Genomic DNA, 14128 nt, shown 5'->3' with positions numbered 1-14128 from the left:
CTTAAAGACCCACAGTGATTTGGCCTCCACAGCCTTCTGTGGTAAAGAGCACCACAGATTCACCACCCTCTGACTAAAGAAATCCCTCCTCATCTCAGTTTTAAAGGATCGTCCCTTTAGTCTGGGATGGTGTCCTCTGGTTCTAGTTTTTCCTACAAGTGGAAACATTCTCTCCACGTCCACTCTATCCAGGCCTCACAGTGTCCTCTAAGTTTCAATAAGGTCCCCCCTCATCCTTCTAAATTCGAACGAGTACAGACCCAGAGTCCTCAACCGTTCCTCATACGACAAGTTCTTCATTCCAGCGATCTTTCTTGTGAACCTCCTCTGGACCTTTTCCAAGGCCAACACATCCTTCCTTAGATGCGGGGCCCAAAACTGCTCACAATACTCCAAATGGGGTCTGACCAGAGCCGTATACAGCTTCAGAAAGACATCATTGGTCTTGTATTCTGAATGAACCTGCAAATTAACCCTAAGAGAATCGTGAACGACTCCCAAGTCCCTTTGTGCTTCTGATGTCCTCAGCATTTAACCATTTAGAAAATAGTCTATGCCTAAATTACTCCTTCCAAAGTGCATAACCTCACACTTTTCCACAATGTATTTAATTTACCTCTTCACTACCCACTGTTCTAACTTGTCCAAATCCTTATGCAGCCCTCTTGCTTCCTCAATACTACCTGTCCCTCTACAGATCTTTGTATCATCTGTAAACTTAGCAACAGTGCCTTCAGTTCCTTCTTCCAGATAATTTATGTATATTGTGAAAAGTTGTGGTCTTTTACCTTTTAATTTCAGAATAAATGTAACAGTTCTGAGAGCTGGCTTATTTGTTGAGCTACAGTCGGAATGATTCAAGTAGGATATATTAAATAATAAAGCGAAAATCCCCTGTTGTGCTTCTTTATTTTTTTTAATTGCATATTTACCAGAAATGACAGAATTACTCGAGAGAATAGGCAGAGTAGCGGAAATCTCAGCCAGTGCTGAATTAAATCTGTGTGTTTCCCTGTACCCATGGATGAGTTGAAAAAAAGCAAGATGAATAATTTAAACCTTATTTTATTCTCTGTACTTACTGAAACTAATTAACATCTTCTGAAAACATCATAAATATTAATTTCCAAGTAATTAATAACCAGCGATTGCTTATTGAATTCCACTACGGTCGGCATTATTGTTGATGCTTAAAGTGAGATTGAATGGCAAATGGAAAGCTGTAAGAATTTCAGATTTATGATGTATCATATGGAATTCTGTGTCTGGAGGGTAACAATGTATGTATAATTACTGTTTTTGCGCTAAAAGTTTCCTTTGGGTTGCAGTAGGTGAAGGTGGTGTGGGAGCATATCTCCCTTGGTAAGGGAGTTGAAGGGTACACTAGGTAGACAAGAAAGCAGAGTTGAGGCCACAATTAGATCAGTCATGATCTTATCAAGACCATAAGATGCAGGAGCAGAAGTAGGCCACTTGGCCCACGAGACTGCATTGCCATTCACCGAGATCATGGCTGATCTGATATAATCCTCAACTTCACTTTCCCGTTTTATCCCCGTAATCCTTAATTCCATTACTGATTTAAAACCTCAGTTTATCTCAGCCTTGAACATACTTAATGACTCAGCCTCGACAGCCCTCTGTGGTAAAGAATTCCACATATTCACTACCCTCTGAGAGAAGAAATTCTTCCTCGTGTCACATCGCAACATCTCGCGTGATAGTATTAGATCTCGTGGATAGCCCGTATTTGATAATTGGGGCTCATTCTGGGGTAGGTGGGACCTCTACAAACAGGATGGTCTTCACCTGAACCAGAGGGGTACCAATATCCTGGGGGCGAGATTTGCTAGTGCTCTTCCGGGGGGGGGTTTAAACTAATTCAGCAGGGGGATGGGAACCTAAATTATAGTCCCAGTGTACAGGATGTTGAGAACAGTGAGGTCAGGGATAGGGTTAAAAGTTCGAAAGAGGGCACCGGCAAGCAAGACGCTGGTTTGAAGTGTGTCTACTTCAACGCCAGGAGCATCCGGAATAAGGTGGGTGAGCTTTCAGCATGGGTTGGTACCTGGGATCTCGATGTTGTGGCGATTTCGGAGACATGGGTAGAGCAGGGACAGGAATGGTTGTTGCAGGTTCCAGGATTTAGATGTTTCTGTAAGAACAGGAAGATGGTAAAAGAGGGGGAGGGGTGTGTGGCATTGTTAATCAAGGAAAGTATTACGGCGGTAGAAAGGACGTTTGAGAACTCGTCTACTGAGGTAGTATGGGCCGAGGTTAGGAACAGGAGAGGAGAGGTCACCCTGTTGGGAGTTGTCTATAGACCTCCGAATAGTTCCAGAGATGTAGAGGAAAGGATTGCAAAGATGATTCTCGACAGGAGCGAGAGTAACAGGGTAGTTGTTATGGGGGACTTTAACTTTCCAAATATTGACTGGAAATACTATAGTTCGAGTACTATAGATGGGTCAGTTTTTGTGCAGTGTGTGCAGGAGGGTTTTCTGACACAGTATGTAGACAGGCCAACAAGGGGTGAGACCACATTGGATTTGGTACTGGGTAATGAACCTGGCCAGGTGTTAGATTTAGATGTAGGTGAGCACTTTGGTGATAGTGATCACAATTCGGTTATGTTTACTTTAGCAATGGGCAGGGATAGGTATATACCGCAAGGCAAGAATTATAGCTGGGGGAAAGGCAATTATGATGCTATTCAGCAAGATTTAGGATGTATAGGATGGGGAAGGAAACTGCAGGGGATGGGTACAATCGAAATGTGGAGCTTTTTCAAGGAACAGCTACTGCGTGTCCTTGATAAGTATGTACCTGTCAGGCAGGGAGGAAGTTGTCGAGCAAGGGAACCGTGGTTTACTAAGGAGGTTGAAGCACTTGTCAAGAGGAAGAAGAAGGCTTATGTTAGGATGAGACATGAAGGCTCAGTTACGGCACTTGAGAGTTACAAGTTAGCCAGGAAGGATCTATAGGGAGAGTTAAGAAGAGCGAGGAGAGGACACGAAAAGTCATTGGCGGATAGGATCAAGGAAAACCCTAAGGCTTTCTATAGGTATATCAGGAACAAAAGAATGACTAGAGTAAGATTAGGGCCAATCAAGGATAGTAGTGGAAAGTTGTGTGTGGAATCAGAGGAGATAGGGGAAGCGTTAAATGGATATTTTTCGTCAGTGTTTACACTGGAGAAACTCAATGTTGTCGAGGAGAATACTCAGGTTCAGTCGACCAGGCTAGATGGGATTGAGGTTCACAAGGAGGAGGTGTTAGCAATTTTGGAAAATGTAAAAATAGTTAAGTCCCCTGGGCCAGATGGTATTTATCCTAGGATTCTCTGGGAAGCCAGGGAGGAGATTGCAGAGCCTTTGTCCTTGATCTTTATGTCGTCTTTGTCGACAGGAATAGTGCCGGAAGACTGGAGGATAGCAAATGTTGTCCCCTTGTTCAAGAAGGGGAGTAGAGACAACCCTGGTAATTATAGACCTGTGAGCCTTACTTCGGTTGTGGGTAAAATGTTGGAAAAGGTTATAAGAGATAGGGTTTATAATCATCTTGAAAAGAACAAGTTGATTAGCGATAGTCAACACGGTTTTGTGAAGGGTAGGTCATGCCTCACAAACCTTATTGAGTTTTTTGAGAAGGTGACCAAACAGGTGGATGAGGGTAAAGCGGTTGATGTGGTGTATATGGATTTCAGTAAAGCGTTTGATAAGGTTCTCCACGGTAGGCTATTGCAGAAAATAAGGAAGTATGGGATTGAAGGTGATTTAGCGGTTTGGATCAGTAATTGGCTAGCTGAAAGAAGACAGAGGGTGGTGGTTGATGGCAAATGTTCACCCTGGAGTTCAGCTACTAGTGGTGTACTGCAAGGATCTGTTTTGGGGCCACTGCTGTTTGTCATTTTTATAAATGACCTGGAAGAGGGTGTAGAAGGATGGGTTAGTAAATTTGCAGATGACACAAAGGTCGGCGGAGTTGTGGATAGTGCTGAAGGATGTTATAGGATACAGAGGGACATAGATAAGCTGCAGAGCTGGGCTGAGTGGTGGCAGATGGAGTTTAATGCGGAAAAGTGTGAGGTGGTTCACTTTGGAAGGAGTAACAGGAATGCAGAGTACTGGGCTAATGGCAAGATTCTTGGTAGTGTAGATGAACAGAGAGATCTCGGCATCCAGATACATAAATCCCTGAAAGTTGCCACCCAGGTTAATAGGGCTGTTAAGAAGGCAGATGGTGTGCTAGCCTTTATCAGTAGGGGGATTGAGTTTCGGAGCCACAAGGTCATGCTGCAGCTGTACATAACTCTGGTGCGGCCGCTCCTGGAGTACTGCGTGCAGTTCTGGTCACCACATTATAGGAAGGATGTGGAAGCTTTGGAAAGGGTTCAGAGGAGATTTACTAGGATGTTGCCTGGTATGGAGGGAAGGTCTTACGAGGAAAGGCTCAGGGACTTGAGGTTGTTTTCGTTAGAGAGGAGAAGGCTGAGAGGTGACTTAATAGCGACATATAAGATAGTCAGAGGGTTAGATAGGGTGGACAGTGAGAGTCTCTTTCCTCGGATGGTGATGACCAACACGAGGGGACATAGCTTTAAATTGAGGGGTGGTAGATATAGGACAGATGTCAGAGGCAGTTTCTTTACTCGGAGAGTAGTAGGGGTGTGGAACGCCCTGCCTGCAACAGTAGTAGACTCGCCAACTTTAAGGGCATTTAAGTGGTCACTGGATAGACATATGGATGAAAATGGAATAGTGTAGGTCAGATAGGCTTCAGATGGTTTCACAGGTCGGCGCAACATCGAGGGCCGAAGGGCCCGTACTGCGCTGTAATGTTCTATGTTCTATGATCTCGTGGATAGAACATATAGAGACGTGGTCACACCGCAGGCTCAGACTTCGCAGGCAGGAAGGGGATGGATGACCACCAGACAGAGCGAGAGAACGAGGCAGGTAGTGCAGGAATCTCCTGTGGCCATTCCCCTGCAGAACAGATATACCGCTTTGGATACTGTTAAGGGGAATGGCCTCTCAGGGGAAAACAGCAACAGCCAAACTTGTGGCACCACGGTTGGTTCTGCTGCAGAGGGGAGGGGTGATAAGTGTGACAGCGCAATAGTTATAGGGGATTCAATTGTAAGGGAATAGACAGGCGTTTGTGTGGCTGCAGGATGGTATGTTGCCTCCCTGGGGCGAGGGTCAAGGATGTCTCGGAGCGGGTATAGGACATCCTGGAGGGGGAGGGTGAACAGCCAGTGGTCGTGGTACACATTGGTACAAACGACATAGGTACAAAAAGGGATGAGGTCCTAAAAGCAGAATACAGGGAGCTAGGAAGGAAGATAAGAAATCGGACCTCGAAGGTAGTGACTTCATGATTACTACCGGTGTAGTAATGAGTCAGAGTAGAAATGACAGGATATATAGGATGAAAACGTGGCTGAAGGGATGGTGTCAGGGGAAGGGTTTCAGATTCATGGTGCATTGGGACCGGTTCTGGGGGAGGTGGGACCTGTACAAACTGGACGGGTTACACCTGGACAGGACTGGAACTGATGTTCTCGGAGGGTTTTGCTGGAGTGGTTGGGGAGTGTTTCAACTAATGTGGCAGGGAGATGGGAACCGATGCAGGAAGTCGGAAGGTAGTGAAACAGTGACAGAAACAAAAGGCGATAAGGGGGAAAGTATAAAGCAGAGAACCCACAGTCAAAAATCAGAAAGGGCGACAGTACAAGGTACAGTGACTGAGGGGAGCTCAGTGAATAGGCCCAGTAATACTAAAAGGAATAAAACGGATAGTAAAAACATAAATGGAAAGCAACGCGGCAGGTAGTTACATGAAGATATGGGTTCAACGACAAGGAAAATTAGGAGAAAAGTTAAGAGGAAAAATAGATCGGATCCTGTGTAATGAGACAGGAATAATTAATAGTCTCATAGTTTGGGATCCTCTCAGAAGGAGCAATCATAGTATGGCTGGAGAGCTGGGAGATAAGTTCCAGCAGTACTACAACATTGAGTGAACATGCCCGTGTAATATCGTAGGTAAATGTTTGGTCGGTGAGTATTTCAATTTTTTCAGACTTGCTTTGAAATTGGAGGCCAGGTTAAAAATTTAGTGTGATAACTAAAGATGAGTAGTAAAATTAAAAACTAATTGAAAATCTAATTAAATTAAATAAGGATGGAGGGCCAGATGATGTGTTGCAGCTGCAGCGTGTGGGAGATGGCAGACCACATTGTGGGTCAGAGCGACCACATCTGTAACAAATGTCAGTTGCTCAAGAAACTTCGGCTCAGTTAATGAACTGGAGTCTGAGCTTCAGATATTGTGGCACATTAGGGAGGGAAGAGTTACCTGGATGCTGTGTTTCAGGAGGCAATCATACCCCCCAGATTAACTACCTTGAATTTATTCAGTAGTCAGGTACAGGGGGGTGAGACTACACGTGAGGCAGATACAGGGATCCAAGAGGTAGCACTGCAGGAGCATCAACCCTTGCCCAACAGGTTTGAGATTCTTGCTGCCTATGTGGACAAAAGCGAGGACTGTAGGGAGGATGAACAACACGCAGTGACTGTCCTTGACATCAAGGCAGCATGTGGCGGAGTATGATATCAAGGCTTGATCCCTCGTAGGTTCCATTACATACTGTTCGAGGAAACTATCGCGGATACATTCTATGAACTCCTATTCAAGGCTAACTTGACTGACCTGGTGGAGGGATTGAATGTTTGTGGAAGGGGTAGCAATCAAGTGGGCTGTTTTGTCTGAGATGGTGTTGAGCTTCTTGAATGTTGTTGGAGCTTCACTCATCGACTCATTCACTGGACAAATATTCTAACCTAATAGGGACACCTGATTTCACTTTAAAGAAAAACTTCAGGATTATTTCCTATTTCAGTTTCAGTTTGAGGCATTTCTTTTAATAAACAATTTGCTTTCTCACCATGAGACACTGGTCTCTCAATCCACTTTCCTTTTTTGTGAAGTATTGGTGCTCAGATTGTAACTTTCTTTCTCTCTTCCCGTCGCTACATTTCAGTTCCGATTTGAGAATAAGAACATAAGAACTAGGAGCAGGAGTAGGCCCCATAGGCCAGCTCCGCCATTCAATAAGATCATGGCTAATCTTTTTGTGGACTCAAAATGGACTATTATTTAAATGGTAAAAAATTGCAGCATGCGGAGAGAGTCGACTCAGCTCCACTTACCTGCTTGCTCACCATAACTCTTAATTGCATTAATGTTCCAAAATCTATCTGTCCTTGCCTTAAAAACATTCAACGAGGTAACTTCAACTGCTTCGCTGGGCAGGAAATCCTACAGTTTTACAACCCTTTGGGTGAAGAAGTTCCTCCTCAACTCGGCCCTAAATCTGATCCCTTATTTTGAGGTTATGCCCTCTATTTCTAGTTTCACCTGCCAGTGGAAACAACTTCTCTGCTTCTATCCTATCTATTCCCTTCATAATTTTATATATTTCTATAATATCTCACCTCATTCTTCTAAATTACAATGAGTATAGTCCAAGTCTACTCAGTCTCTCCTCATAAGCCAATCCTCTAAACTCTGGAATCAATCAAGTGAATCTCCTCTGCACACCCTCCAGTGCCAGTACATCCTTTCTCAAGTAAGGAGACCAAAACTATACACAGTACTGCAGGTGTGGCATCACCAGCACCCTATACAGCTGCAACATAATTCCCTGTTTTTAAACTTCATCCCTCTAGCAATGAAGAACAAAATTCCATTTGCCTTTTAGTTACCTGCAGCGCCTGCAAACCAACCTTTTGTGATTCATGCACAATGATACCCAGGTCCCTCCGCATGCTGCACTTTTTTACCATTTAAACAATAGTCCATTTTGCTGTTATTCCTACTAAAATGGACAACCTCCCCTTTACCAACTTTGTATTCTATCTGCCAACCCTTGTCCATCACTTAGATCATAAGACCATAAGACACAGGAGCAGAATTAGACCACTCGGCCCATCGAGTTTGTTCCGCCATTCAATCATGGCTGATATTTTCTCATCCCCATTCTCCTGCCTTCTCCCCACTTAAACTATCTATATCCCACTGCACACTTTGCTCTACCACTCATCTTTGTGTATTCTGCGAACTTTGACACATTACACGTGATCCCTAATTCCAAATCATCTATGAAAATTGTAAACAATTGCAGTCCCAACACTGATCCCTGAGGCACACCACTAGCCACTGATCAGAAAAACACTCATTTATCCCCAATCTTTGCTTCCTGTTAGTTAACCAATCTTCTATCCATGCTAATACAGTACCCGTAACGCTGTGCACCTTTATCTTATGCAACAGCCTTTTGTGCGGCACCTTGTCGAATGCCTTCTGGAAATCCAGATACACCACATCTACTGGTTCCCCATTGTCCATCATGCTCGTAATGACCTCAAATAATTCTAGTAAATTAGTTGAACATCATCTGCCTTTCATGAACCCATGCTGCATCTGCCCAATGGCACAATTTCTATCCAGATATCTCGCTATTTTTTCCTTGGTGATAGATTGAAGCATTTTCCGCACAGAAGTTAAGCTAACCGGCCTATAGTTACCCGCCTTTTGTCTAAATTACCACAAGCTCACTTGCTATTTCCTCCGCCATCTCTTTTAGTAGCCTGGGATGCATTCCATCAGGGAGAGGAAACTTGACTACCTTTGGGCAGCACGGTAGCACAAGTAGATAGCACTGTGGTTTCACAGCGCCAGGTTCGATTCCTCGCAGGGTCACTGTCTGTGCGGAGTCTGCATGTTCCCCCGTGTCTGCATGGGTTTCCTCCGGATGCTCCGGTTTCCTCCTAAAGTCTAAAGACGTGCAGGTTAGGTGGATTGGCCATGCTAAATTGCCCTTAGTGTCCAAAAAGGTTGGAGGGATTATTGGGTTGCGGGGATAGGGTGGAAGTGAGGGCTTGTGTGGGTCGGTGCAGACTCGATGGGCCGAATGGCCTTCTTCTGCACTGTATGTTCTATGTTCTTTAGCCCCATTAGTTTGACCAACACTACTTTCTTAGTGATAAAAGGTATTTCTAGGTCCACACCTGCCATAGCCTCCTCGCCATCAATTATTGCCATGTTATTTGTGCCTTCTATTGTGAAGACCGACACAAAATACCTGTTCAATGCCTCAGCGATTTCCTCATTTCCCATTATTAAATCCCCCTTCTTGCCCTCTAAGGACCAATGTTTACCGCAGCCACTCTTTTTTGTTTTATATATTTGTATAAACTTTTGCTATCTGTTTTAATATTCTGAGCTCATAATCTATTTTACCTTTATAGCTTTTTTCGTGGCTTTCTGTTGACCTTTAACAATTTCCCAATCCTCTAGTTTCCTGCTAATCTTTGTCACTTTATCTGCATTTTCTTTCAATTTGATACCCTTCTTTATTTCCTCAGATATCCATGACTGATTATCCCTTTTCCTACAGTCCTTCCTTTTAATTGGTGCATACTTTTTCTGAGCACTGTGAAAAATCACTTTAAAATCCACTGTTCCTCAATTGTCCAACCACAAAGTCTTTGCTCCCAATCGACCTTGGCCAACTCCTCCCTAATCCCATTGTAGTCACCTTTGTTTAAGCACAAGATGCTAGTATTGGATTTTACCTTCTCACCCTCATCTGTATTTTAAATTCAACCATACTGTGATCGCTCATGAGAGGATCCCTGACTACAAGATCATTAATTATTCCTATCTCGTTACACAGAAGGTTCCATTACATAGTGTTCGAGAAAACTATCGCGGCTACAATCTATGAACCGCTCCTCAAGGCTGCCTTAACTGATCTGGTTTGCCCAATCGACATGTAGATTAAAATTCCCCAATGTAATTGCCATACCATTTTTACATGCATCAGTTATTTCTTTGGTCATTGCCCACCCCACTGTGATGTTATTATTTGGTGCCTGTAGACTACGCCTATCAGTGACCTTTTCTCCTTCCTATTTCTAATTTCCACCCAAATGGATGCAATATTTTTCTCCATAGAACGCATATCATCTCTCACTACCGCCCTGATGTCATCCTGAAATACCAGTGCTACACCACCTCCCTCACCTTCCTGCCTGTCCTTCTGAATAGTTTGACACCCCTGGATATTTAACTCCCAGTCGTACCACCCTGTAATGGCCACTAAATCATACTAATTCGTGAAGATTTGTGCCGTCAACTCATTTACCTGGTTTTGAATGCTGCGAGTATTCAGGTAAAGTGCCACAATGCTAGTTTTAATACTTTGTTTTTGAATCTTAACACCTCCACTAATAACATCACCTGAGTTCTTATTCCCTTAAACTTTTTTCAAAACTTTCCATATAGTGAACCCACCTCCCCACATGCTAACCTGCTCCTTTGTTTCCCATTAGCTATTATACTTCTCGTAGTTTCACCCTTCCCTTCACCTCCCTCTTGTTAGTTTAAAGTCCTTGTGATGACCCTATTTATCCTTCCCGCAAGAACACTGGTCCCAGGTCAGTTCAGGTGAACCGAAAAAAATCAAAGTGGTGGGGAAGTGGCATGTACCATCTGTAGTCCAAAGGGTGAGAAACTAGCAGGTATAAGGAAACAGCTTGGGTTCTCATGTCTTCCTCCACCCCCAGATTTTTTCTTCCATGTCAGTGAAGAAGCATTGTGGTTCCGTCCGTTCATTCTTTCCTCTGTTTTTTACCTATTCCAGTTGGTTATTCTACGTGTCACTGGTGCCATGTTATGGAGCGGGAATCATTTGAAAATGAAGAGATTGGCAAGATAATGAACGAGAATTTTGTTTGCATCAAGGTTGACCGTGAGGAACGACCAGATATTGATAAAGTTTACATGACATTTGTCCAGGTGAGTGTGTTGTTTACTGGATTTATTACTGGATTTCACCATCCGCACCTGTGACAAGAAGGCATACATAGAATTTATCATAGACTTTACAGTGCAGAAGGAGGCTGTACAGCCCATCGAGTCTGCACGAGGCCTTGTAAAGAGCACACTACTTAAGCCACTCCACCCTATCCCCGTAATCTCGACTAACCTTTTTGGACACTAAGGGCAATTTAGCATGGCTAATCCACCTAACCGGCACATCTTTGGACTGTGGGAGAAACAGAAGTATCCGGAGAAAACCCATGCAGACACGGGAGAACGTGCAGACTCCGCACAGTCAGTCTCCCAAGCCGGGAATTGGACTTGGGACCCTAGAGCTGTGAAGCAACAGTGCTAACCATTGTGCTACCATGTCCACCCGATCGAAGGCCTTCTCCGCAACCACAGAAACAATGAACCCTGGCGCCCGCCCACCTTGACGGAGTCATAACCACATTTAACAGCTTCCTGATGCTGCTTGAGAGCTGCCGGCCCTTTATAAAACCCGTTTGATCCTCAGAAACCACACCTGGCACACATCCTTCCATCCTCCCCGCCAACAATTTAGCTGGCACTTTCACATCTGTATTTAACAACAAAATGTGCCTGTATGCCCATCATTCCAATGGATCCTTCCCCTTCTTTGGGATTAGCGTGATCGACACCTCGTTCATCAACGCCTCACTAAACATCCCCAACAGATGCAGTGCTAACTGCCACAAATGCCTTATAAAAGTCTGCCGGGAAGGCGTCCGGTCCTGGGGTCTTCCCTGACATCATCCCCGTAATGCTATCAATCACCTCCCTCAGCCCAAGCGGCTCCTCCAACGCCTGCCTCCATTCTTCCTCCAACCGTGGGAAGTCCAACCCACCAAAAACCATTCCATATCTCCTACCTCTTCACCCGACTCAGCCCTGTACAGCTTTTCATAATACCCTCTGAACACCTTGTTTATCCTACCCGGCTCTGGCACCAGCTCCCCCTTCTCAGTCCGCACCCTTAGAGTTTCCCTGGACGCTACCTGCCTCCGTAGCTGGTGGGACAGCAAAAGCTCATCTTCTCTCCATACACTTATTGCACCCCATTCTCCCTCCGTAACTGCCCACCACTGTTCCGTCTTCAACTATCAAACTTCCCTGCAACCTCTTCCTCTCCACCAACAGTTCTTTAGTAGGAGCCCCCGAGTATCTCCTATCCACCTCCATTATCTTGTCCAGCAGCTGTCCATGTTCCTCCCTCCTCCTTGTATCCCTGTGCGCCTTGAACGAGATAATCTCCCCTCAGATCACCGCCTTCAATGCCTCCCAGAATGTGGCCACCCCCACTGGTTCTACCTTACTTAATACTGCCCTGAACCGGACCCATCCAAGATGGCCCCCCTCTCTGCCCATGACCACACTCGGTCTCCAACTCTGCCACGTCGCAATCTCTCTTTCCCCCCCCCCTCAAACGTGGCCACCTCTCGTGACCTCCTCCCCCACCTCACTGTTCACCAGAATAACCTGCTAGCGTGGCAACTCTCGCTCGAAGGCTCCCCCCTTCACAGCCCTCTGTCCCTCCTCCCACCGGTCCCTCCATAGTTTGCACAAACAGCCCCATACCCATACCCAATGGACCCCACCATACACACCCCTTACCCACAAGAAAAGCACTCAAATCGCAAATTACCTCCTCCCAAAAAGAAAAACACCCCCTTAGAAACTTACAACTCCCCCCAAAATTTCCCACACTCCAGTGATACAAGACGGCCATAACATCCAACCTTTGCCGATTTAGCTCCTCCATCTCGCTCCAACTCTCAGTTATTCTCCAGTTTACGGTCCCTGATGAAGCCATTGGCTTTTCTGGCATCACAAAGTAGTACTCTCGGCCTTCAAATGTGACACAATGTTTCACTGGGTACGACACCCCAAACTGAATCTTCCTTCAGTACAGCACCTCCTTAAATCCTGCACGCCTCTTCACCAGCTCTGCGCCAATGTTCTGCTATATTCGGACATGATTTCCCTCCAATTTGGAGTCTTGTTTCTTGCTGGCCCACCTTAGAATCTTCTCCTTCTCCATGAACCCTCCACAAACTTGTGCAACCCCACAATCACCGCCCGCGGTGGCTCCCCCGCCCTCGGCTTCTGCCTTAAGGACCTGTGGACCCGGTCCACCTCTGGGGCCTAGGCCAGCACCCTCTCCTCCACCAACCCGGCCAGCATTCTAAACACGTACTTCGTGATGCTGGTTCCTTCCACACCCTCTGGCAGACGCACAAGTCGCAAGTGATTCCGCCTGGACCTGTTCTTCTGCTCTTCCACCTTCACTCGCAGTGAGTTGTATAGATCCCCCAGGATCCCCAGCTCTGCCTCCAAGAACACAATCCGATCCCTCTGGTCGGACACCATCTTCTCCACCTCATGCGTCGTCGCTCCTTGAAGCACTTCTTACCCCTGTCCATCGATCTTGCAGAGGTGCTACTACTCCATCAGTGGCCTTTGATCAGTCGCCATGCACCTCCTTCCTTTCCTGGAGAAATTCCTCCTTAATGAAGGCCATCAACTGCTCCATCTGGGGCTTTCCCACTGGTGACAACCCTTCCCCCTCTGCCATTCTCGTTACTGTTGCTATGCCACAGGTACCCTCCAATTACTTAGCCAGGTCTTTGACTATTTTTGCTGGGTCTGGTAGCCAGTAGACATGCCAATCTTGGGGAAAATCTCTCCCTCTACATCTTATGCACCACTTTCCTGCTGGAGTTACCCTGCTAATGGATACAAAATGCCGAAACCAAAGCCTTTGAACTGAGGTGCCCGGAGCAATCACTCCCTCTATGGCCAACATGGGAGACACTTCATCAAACACCTTCGTCAGTTCCTCAAAAAACACAATCACGTTAATGAGACATGACTTCCCCTTCACAAAACCATGCTGCCTCTCGCTAATAAACCATTGTTTCCAATGGGAGTAAATCCTGCCCGAAAAATCCTCTCCAATAATTTCCTCACCATTGACGTTACGCTCACCAGCCTGTAATTTCCTGGATTATCCCTGCTACCATTCTTAAACAAAGGTACAACCCAGACTATCTACACACCCTTCCCTAGACTCCTCATCCACTAAGTCCTTCTCTTTGGTGAATCCTGATGCAAAGTACTTATTTAGTACCTCGCCCATTTCCTCTGGATCCACACATAGGTTCCCTCCTCTGACCCCGAGTGTGCCAACCCTTTCCCTTGCTACCCTCTT

General features: G+C 45.5%; 1 protein-coding gene across 3 annotated transcripts in view; it reads left to right on the top strand.

The window, feature by feature from the left end:
- The window catches only part of spata20 (spermatogenesis associated 20), a 590771-nt gene that overhangs the window by 24476 nt on the left and 552167 nt on the right, over positions 1 to 14128 (top strand). For all 3 annotated transcript variants that reach the window (XM_038776992.1, XM_038776994.1, XM_038776993.1), the window contains one exon: positions 10718 to 10872. In XM_038776992.1, coding sequence (XP_038632920.1) covers positions 10718 to 10872 — 155 coding nt within the window. The remainder of the gene's footprint in view (positions 1 to 10717; positions 10873 to 14128) is intronic.

Source organism: Scyliorhinus canicula, chromosome 18 (assembly GCF_902713615.1).
Source record: "Scyliorhinus canicula chromosome 18, sScyCan1.1, whole genome shotgun sequence".
NCBI lineage: Eukaryota > Metazoa > Chordata > Chondrichthyes > Carcharhiniformes > Scyliorhinidae > Scyliorhinus > Scyliorhinus canicula.
The sequence above is the reverse complement of the archived record's forward strand: the minus strand, read 5'-3'. Positions and strand labels throughout refer to the sequence as shown.